The sequence below is a fragment of the Myxocyprinus asiaticus genome, chromosome 4, assembly GCF_019703515.2.
Source record: "Myxocyprinus asiaticus isolate MX2 ecotype Aquarium Trade chromosome 4, UBuf_Myxa_2, whole genome shotgun sequence".
In the NCBI taxonomy this organism is placed as follows: domain Eukaryota; kingdom Metazoa; phylum Chordata; class Actinopteri; order Cypriniformes; family Catostomidae; genus Myxocyprinus; species Myxocyprinus asiaticus.
This window is the reverse complement of record NC_059347.1, coordinates 11,643,671-11,668,465: the sequence shown is the minus strand read 5'-3', so window position 1 is coordinate 11,668,465 and position 24,795 is coordinate 11,643,671. Positions and strand designations below refer to the sequence as shown.

The following is a 24,795-nucleotide window of genomic DNA, read 5'->3' as shown; positions in this document are numbered from 1 at the left end:
AATCCTGTAGGAATTTCAGTATATGCAGTAGAATCTAACTATTCTTATTTGATATCATTAGGATTATTTAGGATTGGTTTAAACTATGACATCATATACACATTCCTTTAGGATTTTAGACCAGGTTTATTTTCTTTGCTGCACATTCCTGGTTGCATCTAAAATGATATGGCCAGTGTCAGCTTTCTTCTACATAGATCAAATTGGCCCATTAAGTTAAATGTTTTAAATGCTTGCTATTTTTTATACATGCTCACTATACCTGCACATTCAATATAATTGTAAAAATAATTCGAGTATTAAACAGGGTAATTATTCTGTTTCTAATAATTAAACAGAGAAATATTTGGAATGTTAGAGAGAAAAAATGAGGGTCAATCTTACCTCATAATCAATCATAGTAACATAGTTGATTTTTTACTTTATCTAACTGAAGGAGGTGAATTCAACCTTACACATCCAACGACACAGCTGCGCATCCACATTTTCTGTGATCGACTAGTTTGACCTGAAATATTCCAGCATGTATTAATTACATCAGTGTTCGATTATTGTAGACTAGGACTTGTACTAGTTGTTTTACCGGAGCCGATACAAATTGAGGATGAGATCTTTTCCGTGGCTTTAAACTTAGTGTTTATTCCACACGTTGTGGTTTTTGGCAGGTAATGTAGAATATAATTGAACATCTATGTGATGTATAATGCCATACAGCTTGTACGGTGTATATTTGTGTATGTCGAGCGCTGGTAATGAGCTTAGCTTGTGTTTTTAGCTGCTAAAGAAAATAACATTATTAACAGCGAGATATGAGTATCATATCAGGGTTCAGACAGTACATTATTTTTCTATGCCATACTCGTATTTCTTTTCTAAATTCTACACTTCAGCTTTAATGAAGGTAAACAGACAGAACAGTGTGTGTGTGTGTGTGTGTATATATATATATATATATATATGTCAGCAATGACATAAAAACAGTTAATACAAATTATTACAAACATTTCTATATGGGTGCATTCCTGGAAAAATAACAGTTGTAATCTGGGTCAGAAATTAATGGGGGGTTGTGGCAAATATGCCCCCAAAAGTAACAAAAATTCCCCTAAATTTCAGAATGTGGGAGATTCAGTTTATTTATTTATAACATCTGTTAAAAATAGTTCGTAATATTCTATTCCAATCATAGTTATTAATTATTGTTACATAAAATATGGTTTGATGCTGATTTATTTTTATGGGTAGGGAGTAATAATATATTCTCAATCTAATTATTCAAATTGAGAATTTGTCAATTTTTTTAAATGATTGATTAAATTTAACAATTTAATTGTGTGAATGACACAGTATATATATTTGTAAATATAGTAAAAAAGTAGTAAAAATGCCTGTGATATTTAAATCCTTTATGGAAAAGTTAATTTCTGATACTGGTTGTAATGCATTTTTATATAATCTTATCTGTGTCTCACACTATGTTCATTTGTTTTGATGCCTGATTTTATAAAGTTTAATTGATTAGAGCAGAGATGCCCAAACCACGGCCAAAGGTGGCCCGTGATGACCTTAGTAAGATTTGGCCCACCTTGCCATGTATGACGAGACAAAAAGAAAAAAACAAGAAATAAAACCCACACATACAATTGACACAGCTCTTCATTGCATTTGTTAAGCAGATTGCAGAGTAATATATATATATATATACATATAAAATATACTCATAAAATTATAAGAGAGGGGAACCAGGGCAACGATATAATGCAACGTTTACTTTCAGCCCACGGCCCTCAAACAAGATCGATTTTTGGCACTTAAAGGGTTAAAGGTAATAATGTTTTATTCAAAAACTCAAAACAGTATATTATTGACATCTGCTGTAACATGATAATTATTGGTTGTCTGTTGTATCAGTGTCAAAATTTCTATATCAGTGCAAAATAAATAACATTTGTAATAGTGTTTTCTTCTATAGGCTTATAGGGTATTTTTGATAGATCAGTTTTATTTTTCGTCATCAATCTTTCATTTTTGCTTAAAGATTTTTACTAAATTCCATATTAGAGCTTTAATGTGAATGCTGTTTTTTTTAAAAAAATATAAATTAGATTAAAAACAAAAGTATAGATTTATATTGGCCATCATATCAGTTATCAACCATAACATAAAATAATTATCAGATATCGTAATCATCCAAAATGTTTATATTGGTGCATCTCTAAAGATTTGTAATAGATTTTAGCTTTAGCTGATTTTCAATATTTTCTGCTTTGTTATATTCTTTTGATGCCTTACTAAATTATAAAATAGACCACCTGTTGTGTGAACACTGTTTAAAAAAATAAAATAAAAATAAATACATGAAAAAAAAAAATATAAAAAAAAGAAAAACAGTATGAATTTCTAATATTGGCCATCCTATTGGTTATCGATCATAACTTAAAAATAATAAACAGCTGTTAGAATTGTCCAAAGTTTCTGTTTCAGTGCATTTCTAGGAAATTATTATTTGTAAAATAGTTTGGCTCTCATTAACATTCAGAATAGTATGTGCACTCATTTATTATCAAAACCTAATTTGTCTTTGTGTAAAATGCTCTCAATTCCTTAGCCCAAACATGAATAAATCATGAAATAAGTTCACATAGACAATAATTTAACAGCATATTCTGCTGGAGTGTCTTGAATTAGATATTATCTTCATACATTGGCTTTCGCCTTTTGAACATTTTGGCCTAAGCTGTGATGTTTTTACTCAAATATGTGATGAACTCTAAAAATAAGCATCTGAGTGGAGGAGAGACGGTGTTACTGACTGCTTCATAATTCACAGCTGTCAGATCTTAAATTAGAGAAAATGAGAGGGCTGAGCCACACTTGTAGCTTTTTCTTGTCTAGTTGAGGTGGAAACAGGTAGAAAATGTCATGGCTATTCCTGGAGAATAGGTTTCAGAAGACCTGAAGATCTGTCCCAGGCATACCAGCAGTGAAGCTGAGAGTGGACTACTAGGCGAAAGACTTCCTCTGTGTCTGGGAGTCTGCACGCTGGAATGTGCAAAAGCAAGTCTGGCAGGATCAGAGTGCTGAAACAGTTGTTTTTATCTCAGATAAGCAATGTCAGTTTTCATAAGATGCACTCAACCAGACTTTGCCTCTGACTCGATGAAAGAATGTTTTACTATCCAGGAATTCTTCATTCATTCTGTCCTCTGCTGATCACGTAAGAATGTTGCCAACAGTATAAACACTGTTAATGTTCTGTTCTCTCAGGATGTCAGGATGGCAAGCGGTTCTGGCTTGCCGGACAGCCTGGTGCTGGAGATCTTCCTGCATCTCCCTCATAAGGCAGTGCTGAGCGCGGGACTCACCTGCCGTCAGTGGTCTGCTGTGTCACGGGACGAGTTCCTCTGGAAGGAGCTCTTCTACAACTATTACCACATCCCACGATATGTGCCTCGCCATCCAGGTACTGCGGCCGGAGATTAGCTATAATTTACACTTCCCCACACAGCCAGCTAAGAGATGGAGAGTATTAGAAATGCACTGAGTTTTAGCCAAACATCAGTATCGGCCGATAAAATCAATTGTCTGAATGTCAATGTGAGTTAAGAATGTTATTCAGAATTTAGTTAATGTGAGTTAATAATGTTTTTTTTTTGTGACCAGTCACAGGTCCTGAGATATTCACTTACCCATAGACGCATACAGTGCATTCATAAAGTGTTCAGACCCCTTCATCTTTTTCACAAAGCAAAAACCAGATTTTTTTATTACTGCAAATTTATTAAAAAGAAAAAACTGAAATATCACATTGACTTTAGTATTCAGACCCTCAACTCAGTGCTTAGTTGAAGCAACTTTGGCAGCGATTACAGCCTCAAGTCTTTTTGGGTATGATGCGACAAGCTTTGCACACCTGGATTTGGGGATTTTCTGCCATTCTTCTCTGCAGATCCTCTCAAGCTCTGTCAGATTGGATGGGGACCGTCAGTGGACAGCCATTTTCCCGTCTCACCTGAGATGTTCGTTTGGGTTCAAGTCCGGACTCTGGCTGGGCCACTCATGGACATTCACAGAGTGGTCCCTAAGCCACTCTTGCGTTGTCTTGGCTGTGTGCTTAGGGTCATTGTCCTGTTGGAAGGTGAACCTTCGGCCCGGTCTGAGGTCCTGAGCGCTCTGGACCAGGTTTTCATTAAGGATATCTCTGTATTTTGCTGTGTTCAGCTTTCCTTCAACCCTGACCAGTTCCCCAGTTCCTGTTGCTGAAAAACACCCCCACAGCATGATGCTACCACCACCTTGCTTCACCATTGGGATGGTATTGCGCAGTTGATGAGTGGTGCCTGGTTTCCTCCAGACATGACGCATGGAATTGAGGCCAAACAGTTCAATCTTCATTTCATCAGACCAGAGAATCTTGTTTCTAACTGTCTGAGAGTCCTTCAGGTGCTTTTTTTGTGTCTTGCACTGAGGAGAGGCTTCGTCTGGCCACTCTGCCATAAAGCCCAGATCGGTAGAGTGTTGCAGTGATAATTGTCCTCCTGCAAGTTTCGCGCATCTCCACACATGATCTCTGGAGCTCAACCAGTGTGACTGTCGGGTTCTTGGTCACCTCTCTTACCAAGGCCCTTCTCTCCCGATTGCTCAGTTTGGCCTGGCTGCCAAAACATTTTTGTAGCCTTCCCCAGATCTGTGCCACGACACAATCCTTTCTCTGAGCTCTGCAGGCAGTTCCTTTGACCTCATGGCTTGGTTTTTGATCTGATATACATTTTCAGCTGTAAGACCTTATACAGACAGGTGTGTGCCTTTCCAAATCATGTCCAATCAATTGAATTTGCCACAGGTGGACTCCAATCAATGTGTAGAAACATCTCAAAGATGATCCGGAGAAATGTGATGCACATGAGCTAAATATCAAGTGTCACAGCAAAGGGTCTGAAAACTTATGTCAATGTGATAGTTCAGTTTTTTCTTTTTAATAAACATAACTTAAAAATTAAGGGGTCTGAATACTTGTACTGTATGCATGGAATTATTTCTAACCTGAAATGTTGATATTGACTAAAACAAAAGTTCATTGACATTGTACTGACGCGTTTCCTGCACGTGCGCAGCGGCTGTGTCGTGGTACAGGGAGTTCAAGCGGCTGTACGACTGCATACCCTGTGTGGAGGTTCAGACACTGAAGGAGCATCATGATCAGGTGCTGCATCTGGCCTTCTCTCACCGTGGACACCGCTTCTCTTCCTGCTCCAAAGACTGCACTGTAAAGGTAATACTGCACTTCTACTCTCACAACAAAAAACAGCTTGTATGAAAATGCACTGAAAAAATATATACAATTTGCGGCGAAGTAAATATAGCAGAAAATATTAAGTACACTTGAAGTCAGAAGTTTACATACACTTTGAAGTCATTAAAAAAAATTTTTTAACCACGCCACAGATTTAATATTAGCAAACTATAATTTTGGCAAGTCGTTTAGGACATCTACTTTGTGCATGACACGAATAATTTTTCCAACAATTGTTTACAGACAGATTGTTTCACTTTTAATGGACTATATTACAATTCCAGTGGGTCAGAAGTTTACATACCAAGTTAACTGTGCCTTTAAGCAGGTTGGAAAATTCAAGAAAATTATGTCAAGTAGACAATTAGCCAGTTAGCTTCTGATAGGAGGTGTACTGAATTGGAGGTGTACCTGTGGATGTTTTGTAAGGCCTCCCTTCAAACTCAGTGCCTCTTTGCCTGACATAATGGGAAAATCAAAAGAAATCAGCCAAAACCTCAGAAAAACAACTGTGGACCTCCGCAAGTCTGGTTCATCCTTGGGAGCAATTTCCAAACGCCTGAAGGTACCACGTTCATCTGTACAAACAATAGTACACGAGTATAAACACCATGGGACCACGCAGCCGTCATACCGCTCAGGAAGGAGCTGCATTCTGTCTCCTAGAGATGAACGTTGTTTGGTGCGAAAAGTGTAAATCAATCCCAGAACAACAGCAAAGGACCTTGTGAAGATGCTGGAGGAAAACGGGTAGACAAGTATCTATATCCACAGTAAAACGAGTTCTATATCGACAACCTGAATGGCTGCTCAGCAAGGAAGAAGCTAATGCTCCAAAACTACCATAAAAAGCACATTGGGACAAAGATCTTCCTGTTTGGAGAAATTTCCTCTAGTCTGATGAAATAAAAATGGAACTTTTTGGCCATAATGACCATCGTTATGTTTGGAGGAAAAAGGATGAGGCTTGCAAGCCGGAGAACACCATCCTAACCGTGAAGCATGGGGGTGGCAGCATCATGTTGTGGGGGTGCTTTGCTGCAGGACGGACTGGTGCACTTCACAAAATAGATGGAATCATGAGGAAGGAAAATTATGTGGATATCTTGAAGCAACATCTCAAGACAACAGCCAGGATGTTAAAGCTCGCTTGCAAATGGGTCTTCCAAATGGACAAAGTTGTGGCAAAAAGGCTTAAGGACAACAAAGTCAAGGTATTGGAGTGGCCATCACAAAGCCCTGACCTCAATCTGATATAAAATGTGTGGGCAGAACTGAAATGTGTGTGTGAGCAAGGAGGCCTACAAACCTGACTCAGTTACACCAGTTCTGTCTGGAGGAATGGGCCACAATTCCAGCAACTTATTGTGAGAAGCTTGTGAAAGACTACCCAAAACGTTTGACCCAAGTTAAACAATTTAAAGGCAAATACTAACAAAGTGTATGTAAACTTCTGACCCACTGGGAATGTGATGAAAGAAATAAAAGCTGAAATAAATCATTCTCTCTACTATATTCTGACATTTCACATTCTTAAAATAAAGTAGTGATTCTAACTGACCTAAGACAGGGAATCTTTTCTACGATTAAATGTCAGGAATTGTGAAAAACTGAGTTTAAATGTATTTGGACTTCAGGTGTACTTTGTACATTGAATAAGTAATGTAAGTTTTTACATAAAATTCTACATTTGTACTCAATTCAAATATGGAAAAATGATATAGCTTACAGGTGCATCTCAATAAATTAGAATGTCGTGGAAAAGTTCATTTATTTCAGTAATTCAACTCAAATTGTGAAACTTGTGTATTAAATAAATTCATTGCACACAGACTGAAGTAGTTTAAGTCTTTGGTTCTTTTAATTGTGATGATTTTGGCTCACATTTAACAAAAACCCACCAATTCACTATCTCAAAAAATTAGAATACATCATAAGACCAATAAAAAAAACATTTTTAGTGAATTGTTGGCCTTCTGGAAAGTATGTTCAGTTACTGTATATGTACTCAACACTTGGTATGGGCTCCTTTTGCTTTAATTACTGCCTCAATTCGGCGTGGCATGGAGGTGATCAGTTTGTGGCACTGCTGAGGTGGTATGGAAGCCCAGGTTTCTTTGACAGTGGCCTTCAGCTCATCTGCATTTTTTGGTCTCTTGTTTCTCATTTCCTCTTGACAATACCCCATAGATTCTCTATGGGGTTCAGGTCTGGTGAGTTTGCTGGCCAGTCAAGCACACCAACACCATGGTCATTTAACTAACTTTTGGTGCTTTTGGCAGTGTGGGCAGGTGCCAAATCCTGCTGGAAAATGAAATTAGCATCTTTAAAAAGCTGGTCAGCAGAAAGAAGCATGAAGTGCTCCAAAATTTCTTGGTAAACGGGTGCAGTGACTTTGCTTTTCAAAAAACACAATGGACCAACACCAGCAGATGACATTGCACCCCAAATCATCACAAACTGTGGAAACTTAACACTGGACTTCAAGCAACTTGGGCTATGAGCTTCTCCACCCTTCCTCCAGACTCTAGGACCTTGGTTTCCAAATGAAATACAAAACTTGCTCTCATCTGAAAAGAGGACTTTGGACTACTGGGCAACAGTCCAGTTCTTCTTCTCCTTAGCCCAGGTAAGACACCTCTGACATTGTCTGTGGTTCAGGAGTGACTTAACAAGAGGAATACGACAACTGTAGCCAAATTCCTTGACATGTCTGTGTATGGTGGCTCTTGATGCCTTGACCCCAGCCTCAGTCCATTCCTTGTGAAGTTCACCCAAATTCTTGAATCGATTTTGCTGGACAATCATAAGGCTGCGGTTCTCTCGGTTGGTTGTGCATCTTTTTCTTCCACACTTTTTCCTTCCACTCAACTTTCTGTTAACATGCTTGGATAGAGCACTCTGTGAACAGCCAGCTTCTTTGGCAATGAATGTTTGTGGCTTACCGTCCTTGTGAAGAGTGTCAATGATTGTCTTCTGGACAACTGTCAGATCAGCAGTCTTCCCCATGATTGTGTAGCCTAGTGAACCAAACTGAGAGACCATTTTGAAGGCTCAGGAAACCTTTGCAGGTGTTTTGAGTTGATTAGCTGATTGGCATGTCACCATATTCTAATTTTTTGAGATAGTGAATTGGTGGGTTTTTGTTAAATGTGAGCCAAAATCATCACAATTAAAAGAACCAAAGACTTAAACTACTTCAGTCTGTGTGCATTGAATTTATTTAATACACGAGTTTCACAATTTGAGTTGAATTACTGAAATAAATGAACTTTTCCACGACATTCTAATTTATTGAGATGCACCTGTATAAGTAAATATTATTTATGATTGTTTATCTTTACAATGCGTCATGTATCAGTTTTGAAGCAGAAAACATTGTCATATTATTGGGTAATTTGAGTAAATTTCGATGGTTAATAAAATAAGTACATTTTACTTAACTTTTCGAAGCTGGTGTTTTCAGCATGCTCTGGGCTTGAATAATTAATGAGCTTGCATGGTTTCACTGTTTGCAAGTTTATTTACACCGTTTTGATTTTTGATTTGTTGTTAAATTTGGTAACTTCTTGTTTTGTGCAGTCTAAAGTTCATTTTCTACTCAAAATTAGCTGTTCATGAAAAAAAAAAAAAAATCTCAGTTGATTGTTATGGTCATTATGCTTTGTGCCCCAAGCAGAGCATGTGAGCGGAGCAAGCACAGAGTGTTGAGCGGTGCGGTGATAATTGCACCTGAGCGGAGAGCGCCTTTTTGAAGGTTCTGCTCAGGCCGCTCAGTGCCGCTCGCTCAACCCAGAATGCGCTTCATGATATGCTGGTTTGAGAATCTGCTAAATGAGCAATAGGCCTGATGTTATGGAGCTCTAACATTGTTTTAGTGAAGTTGCAAACCTTATAACCTCAATAAATGCAAAGTATTAATCAAAGCTAAGTACGAAGTGTATGAAACATGTATGATCTTACAGATCAGTGTGTCCTAATTTGCAGGCGGAGCATTCTGCTTTCGTGCCTCTATTGTACAGAGACTACTGGTCTTGTGCAGTCACATGAAGGTGCAGAGGAGATTAATGGTCTGTCAACAGATTCAATAAATAATACATTTGATTTTGGTTTGTTTCTCATTAAAGCTCATCGTATGCTTTCATTAGAGTCATGAGTCTCATGGAATAATTTATTAGACTTCTGAATTATACTTTTGTGTCCTTTTAAAGCTTGAAGAGGTGGTCACCATAAACTGCCATTTTATGACATCACTGAGCACAACATTTTTTCACAATTTCTCCCTTTATGTTAAGAAAAAGAAAGAAAGTCATATTGGGAGTAAACAGTGACTGAATTTTAATTTTTGGGTGAACTATCCCTTTAATCTCAGTAACCTTCTTGTTATTAAACACGCACTCGTGGATTAAATTAATCATGTCTGACTGTGAATGGTGAATTTTTACAATGGCATCCGTTACTGAAACCTATTGTGTTTAAATGATGCTGCATCCACACCACTAATCAGAGTGAGTCCAAGACGACACATTCAAAAAATTACTGAGTGCACCTTTGATAAACAGAGACAACTATAAGTAAGCCATTCAGAGATTAATTATCTCGAAAACTGTAAACATTTGTCTCTGTGGCAATATAAAGTGTGTGTGTTTGTTCAGAGCGACCTGCTTAGACCCTGCCCATCAACATTACTCGACCAATGGCATGAGTTGGGGTTGGGACCATCTAACGGTTCAAACAACAGCAGCTGAGGGGCGTATTCGGAAAGTTGTTTTGAAAACATTGTTTATTTTTGCAGTTCCATTTGTTGGAGCTTTTGTCGCAGAAATTGCATAAAGTACTTCAGCTTTAAACAACATTTTACTAATTCTTATCCTAAGAATAATTATTATGCATTCAGGTTTTATGACTGAGAGTTATTATTAATTGAGAGGCATGTGGAGTATTTTCATTTAAAAAAATGTGTCACTCCGAAAAACTATGTTTTTCTGTTTTGTGACTTATGGGCCTCATTGAAGGCTAGTTTTCTCTATTTCCATAACAATCTTTGTGCTGCATTTTTTTACAGCTTTGGGACACGGAGCAACCAGATGGCAACATTTCTTTGGTTCACAGCTCCAGCATGCGGCAGTTTAACTGGGGCTACACTCAGTTCTCCCAGTTTAATGCTGATGACACACTCCTTCTGGTGTCAGGAGTGTACCTGGGCCCACATCACTCCTCCTCTGGAGAGATTGCAGTCATCAGTTTAGGTAGAGAGCATGCCCATACATACCCACAGTAACTTGTAACTTACTACAGTATGTTGATTTCTCTTTGACCTGTTGTTGTTGTTGTTGTTATGGATCCACAGAGAACTACACTCTGCTGTCCCGCGTGAGAAATAAGCCATATGACGTGTTTGGCTGCTGGCTGAATGAGACTCACTTGATTTCTGGGAACCTGCACTGGATTGGCAACATGACCTCCTGCTCTGTGCTGTGGCTCAACAAAGCCTTCCAGGTACAGATGTGTTTGATTCTAGTGATGTGTATTAGAACATTTTTAGGTGTTGCATTGTGTATAAAGTGCGGTTGCACGGTATCCCAGTGCCACGATAGTAGACCGCGACTTGTCGGTTGCATGACAACCACTGGTTGATCTCATTAAAGGGATAGTTCACCCAAAAATGAAAGTTCTCTCATAATTTACTCACCCTCATGCCATCCCAGATGTGTATGACTTTCTTTCTTCTGCTGAACACAAATGAAGATTTTTAGAAGAATATTTCAGCTCTGTAGGTCCATACAATGCAAGTGAATGGTGGGCAGAACTCTGAAGATCCAAATATCACAAAAATCACAAAGGTAGCATAAAAGTAATCCATATGACTCCAGTAGTTTAATTAATGTCTTCTGAAGCGATCTAATCGGTTTTGGGTGAGAACAGACCAATATTTAAGTTCTTCTTCACTGTACATCTTGCTATTCCAGTATATAGGCACGATCATGATTTCACTAGGAAGTGTAATCAAGCTTGAAATCATGATTGCCAAGAAGATTATGTCAAGATTTATAGTGAAAAAGGAGGATTGGATCTCTTCTGAAGACATGGATTTAACCACTGGAGTCATATGGATTACTTTTATGCGGCTTTTATGTGCTTTTTGAAGCTTCAAAGTCTTTCACTTGCTTTGTATGGACCAACAGAGCTGAGATATTCTTCTAAAAATCTTAATTTTTGTCAATCTCACTGCCTGATTTAAGTCTCATAGGTATGAAGTACAACATTAAATAAGCACAGTAACAGTTCCAGAGACAGTTTATGTAGCCTAATGTTGTACTTCATGCTTGTGAGACTTCGAGTTGGACATTCATAACTTGTGCATCAGTATAAGATTAATTCAGTAACCACTTTGAGTTATGTATATTTTTTATTCACTAAAGAACCGGCTTTATAAGAGTTCGCTGTCCCCCACTTCAATACATTTTCCTGCTTTTTGTGCTAAGCCGATCACATGCCTGGTTACAGTGAGGCACTTTCAATAGAAGTGAATGGGGCCAATTTTTGGAGGGTTTAAAATCAGAAATGTGAAACTTATAATTTTATAAAAGCACTTACATTAATTCTGCTGTTAAAACTCATGTATTATTTGAGCTGTAAATCTTCATTTTTACAGTCAGTTTAGGGTTTTAGTGTTTGTTGACATTACATTGTCATGGCAATGAAGTTGGCATAAAATTGGCAGCAACTTTACACTTAAAAGGTTAGTAAGCGATTTTGTCACACTAAAATCATGTTTACATGCATATTGTTTATGTCTTGTGGCAAAACATTTGAAACAGTAAATATTTTAACGTATCAAAATCGTCCACATCCATTGTAAGTGCCTCACTGTAACCCAGATTTTTGCTTTTTTTAAAGAAAAGGATGGATTAGTTGAAATTAATTTTGTGGTAATCAACATTATGCCACAAATGCTGTCGAATGAGCTCAACTTGAATTGAACCCGTGAAAATTCCTTTAAATAAAACTTGATCGAGATACCACTTAGGTATTGTGACAACCCTAGTGTGAGATCATGAGCAAATGCATTTGTAAAAATTGAAATATGATACTTTATTCAAAAAGGTTTGTTGCTGTTCGTAGAAGTATTTCAGTCCAAATTGCTCACTCTTGTGTTGTCTCTTTCCATGTCCAGGACATTGAGTCAGAAAACGTGAATGTGGTGAAACGTCTGTTTAAGATCCAGAACATCAATGCCAGCACCATCCGTACAGTGATGGTGGCTCACTGCCGTCGACACGACTCTCCAGACCTGCTGCTGGACTATGAGGCTCAAGCTCAGGCCCAGCATACACAGCAGCACCAGCCTCTGCTGTTTGACCTGGGAAACACTGATAGTGAAGACGAGGAGGATAAAGATGAGGAGGACGAGGAAGAGGATGAGCAAGGAGACAAGAGAAGCTCTGCACATCTGCCTACATTGAACCCACTTGGGTTGCAGCATGTTATACATGTAAGAACTGTTGACTAGGAGTCATTGGAGTCATCTTGCACATCTCATGTGTAATGTGCATCAAGTGACTTACTACTAAATTTGACTTTGTCTAGGTAAATTCATAAAAACATGTCCAGGTCATATTTCACTGCAAAATTAATACGATTTAAAAAAAATAAAGAAAAAATAATAATATTTTGCTTCAAGACATATTTTGCCTGTTTTAGTTTTTGTTTTAGTTTATTGCATTGTGACATTATTTTTGACAATAAAAGGGATAGTTCACCCAAAAATAATTTAACCATTTCATCTAGTCATCCTCATGCCGTACCAAATGTGTATGACTTACTTTCTCCTGCTGAACACAAATGGAGATTTTTAGAAGGATATTTCAGCTCTGTTGGTCCTCACAATGCAAGTGAAAGGTGAGCAGAACTTTGAAGCTCCAAAAAGCACATAAAGGCAGCATAAAAGTAATCTGTATGACTCCAGTGGTTTAATCCATGTCTTCAGAAGTGATATGTTAGGTGTGGGTGAGAAACAGATCAATATTTAAGTCCTTTTTACTATAAATCTCCACTTTTACTTTCACATTCTTCTTTTGTTTTTGGCTATTTGAATTCTTCCTGCATATTGCCACCTACTGGGCAGGGAGAAGAATTTAAAGTAAAAAAGGATTTAAATATTGATCTGTTTCTCACCCACACCTATCATATTGCTTCAGAAGACATGGATTAAACCACTGGAGTCATATGGAGTCGTGGGCATGTGGGTGTAAATGATGTCAGCATCTCTTTAAGCATATTTTCTTTCTTATATTCTCATTAATTTATGTTCGTTTTAAGTTTTACCAAAAAAACAAAACTATGTTGATTTTAAAAAAAAATTATTGCATTAAAGGCAGTACAAGAAATACTACTACCATGATGTATAAATTCTTTACAATTTAAGTAACATAATCATTGTTTTTTCGCATTGCAGTATAGAGAATCTCTTTGGCCGAAAACATTTCAGGAACTTTTAACATTTAACAGAAATTTTGACTCAGAGACAAAAGTAACATGCATGTGAAATGATCCAAAATCAATCGAGCTCATTGAAGTCTATGGAAGCATATTGTGGTCAAAATTCAAATATTAAATTCTGTTAAATTTGAATTTGCAGAATTTGCAGATTGAATATTTGCAGTTAAATTTTTGTGTCATCCAAATTTTCGAATACAATCGCAAAATACTTTTATTCTAGTGAAAGATTTTATTTTAAAAAAATACAATAACAGATTAAACTTAATTGAAAATGTTTTAATTAAAAATTGGTTGATATACAGTTGATTATATATTGTCTGTTATGTGTACATTAAACTGTCTGTTTCATTATTTGTTGTGATTAGAGTCGTCAGAACATGGCAGCCCACGAGCGGGTGTTGGAGGCGCAGGTTGCCAGGCTGATGGGCAGCAGACGCACCAAAGCTTCGGATTCAAACCTGATGTCTCCCTCTGCTCCTGAAGAAGGAGAGGACAAGACCTACCTCCTCTTCACCACCGGCAGCCTTACCTACTCCCCTCACCAGATAGGTGACTGTCTGTTTGTATCACAGATAGTACGGTGTTAGAGAGCCCACACACAGTCCATTCACTCTCCATGCTTATTTCACACAAATGGAAGATCTGATTGGCTGACTTCGACCCTGTTTCCATCTGGTATTAAGATGCTTTTCGGGTGATCTGATCATACGTGGTCAGCGCTAAATACAGGTCTGAACAGGGTCTAAAACGTTTTGTGATCGGATCCCAAAAAGCACATACGAATGTGGTCAAAAAACACGTGATTGAAGAGAATGAGATTAGCAAATACACAAGATAGAACATATCTGTTTTGTTCTCAGAGTTTTTTTTCCAGTTTCATATTTACCCCTAAAATGTCACATAAAAAACTGTCGTTGGTAATTAAAAATTTTTCTGTGTTTGTGTGCGTGTGTGTGTCAGGTATCAAGCGGATAATGCCTGATCAGATGACGACGTGTGGGCCTGTGTTAGGAGAGGAGCGCAGCACAGAGGAATTCTTTGACTCGCTGGATCATGTGATTGACATACACGGTCACATCATCGGGATGGGCCTGTCACCTGACCACAGGTGTGTGCTGTGCAACAGTACATGACTAACATAGAGCTGTGCATCATAAGCTTTCAATTGATTTTTGTGTGTGCCTGAAAGAGGGTGCCCACATTCATGGAAAAACTGTTGCGATTATGAAAAAATTGTCTGATTGCAGTTATTTGATCTAACCGTGTTTACACTTCAAGTTTCAAACACATTGTACTGTCCAGAAGGGAATTTTAAACTAATATATAAATGTCATGTTTGTGTCTCTCATTCAATTGAACCCCGACCGTCTCACTGAGCCACACCTTAGACAGAACCCAGAGCGGCTCCAATGGAGCGCTTAAAGATTAACCACTTAATCAATGTGCACTCCGTCTGCGGAGGTTGGTGCCACCCTCCCGTGAAAATATTAATGAGGATTTTAATAGTGGGATTCACTTTAATTTAACAATTGCGTAATGGCAAATGTTCTTGGTCATTGTGGGTTCATACTCGCAGTTTTAATGACACGCAGTGACACACAAGACGAGACGCCCATTAGGTAGCGAATGTTACTAGTTAAAGGAAAATTCTGGGTTCAATACAAGTTAAGCTCAATCGACAGCATTTATGCCAATAATATTGATTACCACAAAAATTAATATCAACAAATCTGGGTTAAAGTGAATGGTGGCCAATCTGTAAACCTTAAAACACTCACTGTTTCAAAAGTATAGCCACAAGACGTTTAACAATAATTTTAGTTTGATGAAATCGCTTACTGACCCTCTCTGTGTAAAGTTATATCCAATTTTACAACTTCGTTGCCATGACGGCCATGTCAACAAACCCTAAAACGACTGTAAAAATGTAAATTTAAATATTTTTACAGCTCAAATAATACATGAGGTTTAACAGAAGTGTTAGCCTAATGTACAGTGCATTCAGAAAGTTTTCAGACCCCTTCATTTTTTTTTTTCTCACATTTTGTTGTTGCAGCCTTATGTTTTTTTCACATCAACCTACACTCCATACCCCATAATGACAAAGCAAAACCCAGATTTTTGATAACTTTGCAAATTTATGAAAAAGTAAAGGCTGAAATATCACATTGACATAAGTATTCAGACCCTTAACTCAGTACTTAGTTGAAGCACCTTTGGCAGCGATTACAGCCTCATGTCTTTTTGGGTATGATGCGACAAGCTTTGCACACCTGGATTTGGGGATTTTCTGCCATTATTCTCTGCAGATCCTCTCAAGCTCTTGTCAGGTTGGATGGGAACCGTCGGTGGACAGCCATTTTCACGTCTCTCCTGAGATGTTTGATTGGGTTCAAGTCTGGGTTCTGGCTGGGCCACTCAAGGAAATTCAAAGAGCTATCCCTAAGCCACACTTGTGTTGTCTTGGCTGTGTAATTGTCCTGTTGGAAGGTGAACCTTCGGCCCAGTGTGAGGTCCTGAGTGCTCTGGACCAGGTTTTCATTAAGGATATCTCTGTATCTTGCTGTGTTCAGCTTTCCTTCAACCCTGACCAGTACCCCATTACCTGCTGCAGAAAAACACCCCCACAGCATAATGCTACCACCACCATGCTTCATCGTTGGGATGGTATTGTGCAGTTGATGAGCGATGACGGTTTCCTCCAGACATGACGCTTGGAATTGAGGCCAAACAGTTCAAACTTTGTTTCATTAGACCAGAGAATCTTGTTTCTCACAGTCCTTTAGGTGCTTTTTTTGTGACTTGCACTGAGGAGAGGCTTCCGTCTGGCCACTTTGCCATAAAGCCCAGATCGGTGGAGTGTTGCAGTGATGGTTGTCCTCCTGCAAGTTTCGCGCATCTCCACACATGATCTCTGGAGCTCAGCCAGTGTGACTGTTGGGTTCTTGGTCACCTCTCTTACCAAGGCCCTTCTCCCCTGATTGCTCAGTTTGGCTGGGCAGCTGGAAGAATCCTGGTTGTTCAAAACTTCTTCCATTTAAGTATTATGGAGTCCACTGTGCTCTTGGGAACCTTCAATGCAGCCAAAACATTTTTGTAGCCTTCCCCAGATCTGTGCCTCGACACAGTCCTGTTTCTGAGCTCTGCAGGCAGTTCCTTTGACCTCATAGCTTGGTTTTTGCTCTGATATGCATTTCAGTTTTTTCTTTTTCATAAATTTGCAAAGTTATCAAAAATCTGGTTTTTGCTTTGTCATTATGTGGTATGGAGTGTAGATTGATGTGAAAAAATAATTTAAAGCATTTTAGCACAAGGCTGCAACATAAAATATGAAAAAATGAAAGGGTCTGAATAATTTATGAATGCACTGTAAGTGCTTTTATAAAATTATAAGTTTTATGGTAACATTTCTGCCTTTAAACCCTCCAGATATTGGCCACATTTACTTCCATTGTAAGTGCCTTACTGTAACATCCATTTTTGCTTTTTTGACGAGCAAGTCTCAATTAATTTTTTGTGGTAATCAGGATTACACCACAATTGCTGTCAACTGAGCTTAACTTGTATTGAAACTGGAATATTCCTTTAAGTAGAGTTGGTACATTAGGTGAAAATGAAAATTCATCCCAGAAATCTTTATGTAATGTTTAGAGGTAGATCGGTATATCGGTTTTACAGATTAATTGGTGCCGATAGTTGTTTTTTGGAACTCTCGTTATCAGCAAAAATCTATGGCGATAGTTGACAATAGTTTTCTCATAATTGCGTCCCCGGTGTGTTTCGGGCTTGTTTATACTTAAAAGTCCCGCATTATGCACCAAATTTGAATTTTTCTTAATTTTGGATGAACAATAAATTGCATCTGGGATTTTAAACTTTGTCTGTGCCCATCATAGTAAGGAAAGAATAAGAATTGTTTTTTGGCATTCTATAAATTGATTTGAAAAACTATCATCAGATTAATCGGTTATCGGCCAAATCCACTATAGGTCGACCTCTAGTAATGATTTTATAAATCCGACTGGAAAGGTCATGGAAGTTCATTTGGTCAAGAGGTGTTGGAACCCTGCTGAAATCAAAGGCATTATTCATTAAAAATGGCCTCAGTCTTACAGTATTTGTGTTTTTGTGTTCACAGGTACTTATATGTGAACAGTCGAGCGTGGCCGACAGGCTGTGTGATCTCTGACCCCATGTCCCCTCCACCCATTGCTGAAGAGATTGACCTGCACGTGATTGATCTGAAGAGTCTTAGAGAGGAACGCCGCAGCCTTCGAGCCCACCGTGCCTTCACGCCCAACGATGAGTGCTTCTTCATCTTCCTCGATGTCAGCCGGGACTTTGTCGCCAGGTAACTCACAAACCCCCATACTACCACATAATTTCCACAGTGGTAATGGGTATTATTTGGGCTGTTAACCAGTGTTGCGGTTTGGAATATGTACCGAGTACTATTTACAGAGTATATTGATAGTTTGTTATCTTGTGATAAAAAAGGGTACACCATGACATTTAAAAGAAGCAAGGGGCGGATTCACTTTTTTTTTTAATATAAAGTGCTTGAGATGTGTTAAGCGCAAAGTATACTTTGGTTAGATGAGAATGCTAAGCATCTGTGTACAGGACGTGTGACACAAATCTCATCATCAGAAGAGTGCTCGATCACTGTACCTGATTTTTCAAACCACACGTCTCTATGCACAGAATGCGCATGTGCCTGGAATTATTTGCAGTAATTAGTGGATCCACAAGGTGGCAATACTCACAGTTGAGCCATTGCAAGAAGAAGTTCAGGAGATACCTGCATTTGTATAGCTCGAGTCTAGGAATATAAAGACGTGTTTATGGGTCTAAAGTACTGAAGAGAAATAGTCCAGTATCTCAAAGCAGTCGTAGCACACATGCGTCAACCGTCTGTGTTTGCTGAAGTATAAAACTGAAGTTTACATTGGGCTTTAGTTTAACGACTAAAACATTCTTCTTAACTATAGAATACTACAGAAATATCGTTGTAAATAACATCTTAAACATTAACTTATAACCACACCTTTGTCTTAAATCCCAAAAGGTAAGACGAATTTTAATGGGTTGCTTCAAATGTGACGCTTTATATTATTTCGAGTCGGAAGTCACAATGGCTGTTTGTGTAGAAATGTGATTAGGCCTGTTGCGATTATAAAATTATCATCTGATCTGATTATTGTGCTCTTAAAATTCCAATCACATTTTAATGTCCAAAATAAGGGAATTTTAAGCGAATATATAGGCTAAATGTCGTCAACGGCACGTTTGTTTCAGTCAGTAGAACTCTGAGCGTTACTGAGCCACACCGCAGATGTCAACCAGCAGCTCCTGTCTGGAAGAGCTGGTGAACCGCTCTGATGAGTGTGTTGTCAGCAGAGGCTTGTGCCAAACTCCTGCAAAAATATAAACGAACAAGTATTAACTGTGATAGTGAACGCAAAGTGCTCCGGCATAACTTTACGATCGTGTAATGGCAAATATTTCAGGTCATTTTGAGTTCATATATGCAGTGTTAATGAGGAGGAGATGCACACTTTATTTCTGTGGAGTCATAAAATGATGAAACTAAATCTCAAAAGGTTTTGCTTCTTAAGAAATAAGGGCATGTGGGCTTAATCAAAGAGCATTAAAATAACGTGTGAAAGTGAAGAAATTAGGACAGAAATATTTAACTATTGCATAATATAAATATTATAAAACATGTATTAAAAATATTTACGTTTTATGAAAAAAAATAATATGGAGTGTAAATGTAAAGTTGACCAAAAAGAGAGACATATTTTAGGTATTTAGAAATATTTTGATATTTAAAAAATTATTTTTCCATGTCATTTATACGTTTTTAAAGCCTTAAAAGGAAATCGTATTGTGGCAGACAAACCTCTCATTCATTGGGAAAGGAGGAAGCAGGGACCGGATTAACAATCAAAAAGACATTAATTTAACATAAAATACTGAACCGAAACATAACAAAAGCACACACACAAAACACTGCTGTGTGTGTCTCTCTCTCTCTCTCTCTCTCTGGCGTCCCCGGCTCCTCCTTTTATTTCTCTCCCACCGATTACACAACTCGGCACCGGGCGTGAATCCTCTCAGCCCAGCCACACCCTCCTCCTCGTCACATACCCCCACTGCCCGATTCAGGCCAGGGGAACCTCCGGTCTGACTTCCTGGAGGGGAGGAGTTACCCCTTTGGCCGTTCTGTCGCTGGCTGCCTCCTGGGTACCTGGGTAGGACGAGGGGAGGGGAGAGAGGAAGATAGCGAGAGAGATTGAGAAAAAAGCGAAGAAAAAAATTCCAGTTTTCGAGCACGCTGCCATTCGGTCCTCAGCAGCTGCATGTGTCTCTCTCTCTCTCTCTCTCTCTCTGGCATCCCCGGCTCCTCCTTTTATCTCTCTCCCAGTGATTGGGCAACTCGGTGCCTGGCGTGAATCCTCTCGGCCCGGCCACGCCCTCCTCCTCGTCACACATATATACCTATTTTATTTATATCTTGGAAGTTAAAGATGAAATATGACAATTAATATGCAGTTAATCACGAAAGCCTTAAAAGACAATTCATCTGCATAATTGCAATTAGCTTGACTATTAATCGTCAGCCAAATGTAATAATCGTGACAGCCCTAAATGTGACAAAAACAATTTTGACTGTGTTGTGTTTAGTTATTTTCAGCTTTCAAACCATGTAAATATCATCACAAAATTCAAACTACATTTTTTTATTTGTTTTCTTTTCCTCCATGTCAAATTTAAAGCTGTCAAGTGGTTACCAGCAAGTAAATTCTCATATGACGATAAATGTAGTTAAACTAACACATCTCACCCACTTGACATTAAAAAAAAAAATATCACGAGGTTCTTGAAGTATTGGGTGGGGTGGGAGGTGGGGTGTTGTTCTTTCATACCATTTATTGAGTATTTAGTTACAAGAACGTTAATTGTCACAATTGCTCAATGAACCATCAGTAAGTTGCTTGACTTTTTAAACTTTTTAGCTCATTTTAAGCTTGTAATCACATTTGTCTTTTGCATTTAGTTGTGACATGTTTATCTATTATACACACACCAATAAAAAAGAGCACATGTGCATTGCATTTCTGGAGCTACAAGTAAACAACAAACCAGTAAATAGTAACAGTTCTGGGTTCATGTTTAGATGGATATGACAAGTTACATAACTACTTTGTGAGTCTTTTTGATCGACTCATTACAAAGAATTGGCTTATAAGTGTCATTCATTCATGAATTGTTGTACGCCAGTTGAGTTGGACATTTCTTTCAATTGAGGATCATGCAATCGAAAGAAATGTCTGTCTTTTGTATTATTTGTTATTATTCGCTGTGCTCATGGAGGGACGATCAATGTGTATATGGCTGTAGTGGTGGTGTTTTAAAGGGGATAAATTTAAAGACACATCTTTCAGGGTTTTAACATGCAAACTCTTAACAGTTAAAGCTGAGCATGCTGATTAAAAAACCACTGCTAAAAAATACAAGACAAAATCTAGATGAACTTGTCAACCTCTCTAATCAACGAGTCGATTATCATGACCCATCCCTAGTTTATAAGTATTTAAGAACACAGCAAATCATGCCCTACTACCAATAAAAATATGCTTTGGGTTTGGGTTTTGTCATGTCACACCTCTCTTAATTTTACAGATAATAATGTAATTGCCATGTTGAGTATTAATAGAGCTGAATCATCATCATCAAGCTTGAACAAAAGATCTCTGAATGTTGAAAAGCTTCTTAATACTTAACCAATACTTAACTATGTGGTATTTCTTGTGGTTAATCTTTACCTGTGCTGGGTCAAAAATTAACTTAAGACAATAGGAGGGTTAGGTCTAACTGCTTAAGTCATTATAACAGCACCAGAAATTTTCGTTCTCTTCTAATTCATGTAATTATTGGGTCTGCAGTGGTGCAGAGGATAAGCATGGTTATATCTGGGACCGGCACTATAACATCTGCCTGGCGCGCCTGCAGCATGATGACGTAGTGAACTCGGTGGCATTCTGCCCAGCAGATCAGGAGCTGCTTCTCTCCGCCAGCGACGACTCCACCATTAAAGTGTGGCGCTCGCCACGCATGGTGCGACTCGGCCAGGCCCCCTCACGCCCGCCTCGGGCTCGCAAACTGCTCTCCTCGCTATTCGGCCACAGAAGTGCGAATCTGAATGGTAAACCCTGACCGGGGACTTGGCTGACCTCACCTACCGCAAGAGAGAAGACGGTCACAAAGACCTTGAAGCAAGACACTCCATGAGAAAAGTGACGCTTGTGAGGTCAAGAAACTGTTGAGAATGTTCGACTGGATTTCTAACTTCCACTTGGCCCTCATGCGAGATCAGTGAGCATAACGGTCCACCTAAAAGACGAAAAGCACTCTTCGCGAAAAGAAACAAGGGCTTTTTGATGTGCGATTATTACAAAACTAGGCACTTTTACTGCTATATTCGTTGCTGGGTGGGTGAAAGATGCATTTAAGTGCACAATAGCATGTCAGTGTGGTTTAAAAGATGGATGTTAGCAGGATATGTGATTTTGTGAGCAAAGAATCAAGAATCATTCACTTTTTTTTTTATGTGCTTTTTTTTTTTTTTAAGTAGATCCAAGCTTTGTGACCCAATGATGAGAATAAGGAGAACATGTTCAGAGTATTTAGACCTCATTACCAAGTAGCGAATCAAAATTCTGCTGCAAATGCGCGACCAGTATCTGCAGTCGTTTTACCAAAAGGCCGATTCAACTTACCATGATTACAGTATGAAAATTCAGATGTTTACTTCTGAGCTACCCATCTATGCCATTTTATTTGCGCAAATGGGTTTCTTTTGTTTGAAATCATAGATCTACTTCAATAGCCTCCAAAAGAAAAGAACTTTACAAACGGTTTGTAATCTCAGGGGAACTTTAGCTGTTGTCTTTGCATAATTCTTGTGATTATTAAACAATGCGGTAGTGCTGCAGCTCTGTTATGTTCACGTATTTATTTTATACATCAAATATGACAGATTTCACAACAGTTTGTGCCGGTTGGGTTTGTTAGAACTACTAAGAATGAAAAAAGCACAAAATACATCACATCAGGTCAACAACCTAAGTATTTCATTCTACACTATGTTTATAAATTCACTAGTTTCTAAGTTAAAGTATAAGAGATCCATTACTGTACAGCATTGTCACACTATACTGTATCGAGGTGCTTTTCCATTTTATGCCCATAAACATTCATTTAAACCCCAGAATTCTGCCTTCCAGCATCGTAAAATAAAGTTATCACATAATATAAATATTCAGCAAAGGTGCTCATATGTAATAACCTCAGAAGTCATTTTAAGTGAAGATTGAGGCAGATCCCCATGCCTAGTTGCAAGTGCATCATCATGGCAATTGTTTTATGGGTCAACTCTTGTGTTTTTAATGGACCTACTTCATGATATTTTTCCCCGTCTCTTTGACACAAGGTTTGAATGTGTGTATATATATATATATATATATGTGTTACCCAACTGCCCTTTACTGTTTGCCATCATTAGATTTTGTATTGTGGTGTAAAATTTGTTTGCCCCATTAAACAATTTTTCTTTTACCAGATTGCAGTGTCGTTTATAAAAATGATTACCTGTTTCCCAAAGCAGCTACGTCTTGTGTGACTATTAGTACTTAAGACCAGGACTGAACAAAATGAACATGATGTCTTTACATTTTTATTGTGTGAAAGTGTCAGAACGTCTGTTTGATTTACATGCCTGAGGTACAAATACATATGTTAGTATGTAAGGCGTGTACATAATATGTAATAATACATACAGTATGTATATGTATTAGTACAACTTTTATAATATAATGCATAATACTACAACATATATATAACATAACTATTAATAAAATATGGTTGATACACAGAAAACTTGCACTTCAAACTTTAAATCTTAAATACATGCCGAAATTCAGAATGAAAAAGCAACATTATCAGTATGATACAACTTTTATACAAAAGTTCTATAAAGATGAATTTAATATCAAGACACTCACTAAGCTAACTAAAAGAATTAATGATACAAGCTAAATAAATATGTACAAAAGTAACAAATCATTATACCCAGTAACTTTAATAATAATTAATTTAATAAAAAATTACAGTGCTGTGAAAAAGTATTTGTCCTGATTTCTTCTGTATTTGTATCTCTTACCACATTTTCAATAATGTTAACAAAATCTGAGTAAACACAAAATACAGTTTTTAAATGATAATGTTATTTATTGAAGCAAAAAAGTTATCCAATACCAACTGGGTCTGAGTGAAAAAGTGTTCACACCCTTAAAGGGGCCGTTTACACGACAACGTTTTCAACTAAACACTGAAAACTTTTTATGCGTTTTGGCTGTTCGTTTACACGACAATGGCGTTTTGGGGCCTGAAAACGCAAACTTTTGAAAACGAGTTTCAAAGTGCAAGTTTTTTAAAACGATGCTGTTATCGTCTCCGCGTAAACATACAAAAACGATGACGTCATGCGCACGCGTATTTTTCAGTCTATAGGCATGTGCGCGAGTACTTCAAAACAACACGTGAGACATTCAAAACTACAATGGCGTACCCTGGTACGTTTACACAACAACGATGTACTAAAAACGGAAAAGTTTTTCCTTTGCTTTTTTGAAAAGTTTCGCGTACAGACGACAACATTATCAAAATGATCCCCGTTCACACGGATCCGCGAAAACGACTAAACGCTGTATTATGCATGCCAGGCCAGTAGTTGGCGATGTCACTTTGTAAAGAAACACTACACGCCTGCACGCATAAGCATTCTTCCACAGAGTGGTGAATACCAACAATGAAGATGGCGAAAGCATCGAGCAATTTTTTTCTGAACGGACGATGAGGATTCTTTATTACTACAATTACTTTGCTGGAGAAGCGTCAATAAACTCAAAATCTTGAGCAGCACAAACACAGTC

At 38.0% G+C, this 24,795-nt stretch overlaps 1 protein-coding gene across 1 annotated transcript; it reads left to right on the top strand.

The window, feature by feature from the left end:
- Positions 1 to 545: 545 nt before the first annotated feature.
- Positions 546 to 23,419, top strand: LOC127433939 (F-box/WD repeat-containing protein 5-like). Its single transcript, XM_051686322.1, has 10 exons — positions 546 to 665; positions 3,268 to 3,463; positions 5,115 to 5,272; positions 10,359 to 10,542; positions 10,644 to 10,792; positions 12,471 to 12,788; positions 14,161 to 14,344; positions 14,756 to 14,903; positions 17,934 to 18,146; positions 21,748 to 23,419. The coding sequence occupies exons 2-10, from the start codon at positions 3,277 to 3,279 to the stop codon at positions 22,016 to 22,018; spliced, it is 1,812 nt and encodes a 603-aa protein (XP_051542282.1). The 5' UTR covers positions 546 to 665; positions 3,268 to 3,276; the 3' UTR covers positions 22,019 to 23,419.
- The last annotated feature ends 1,376 nt before the right edge of the window (positions 23,420 to 24,795 follow it).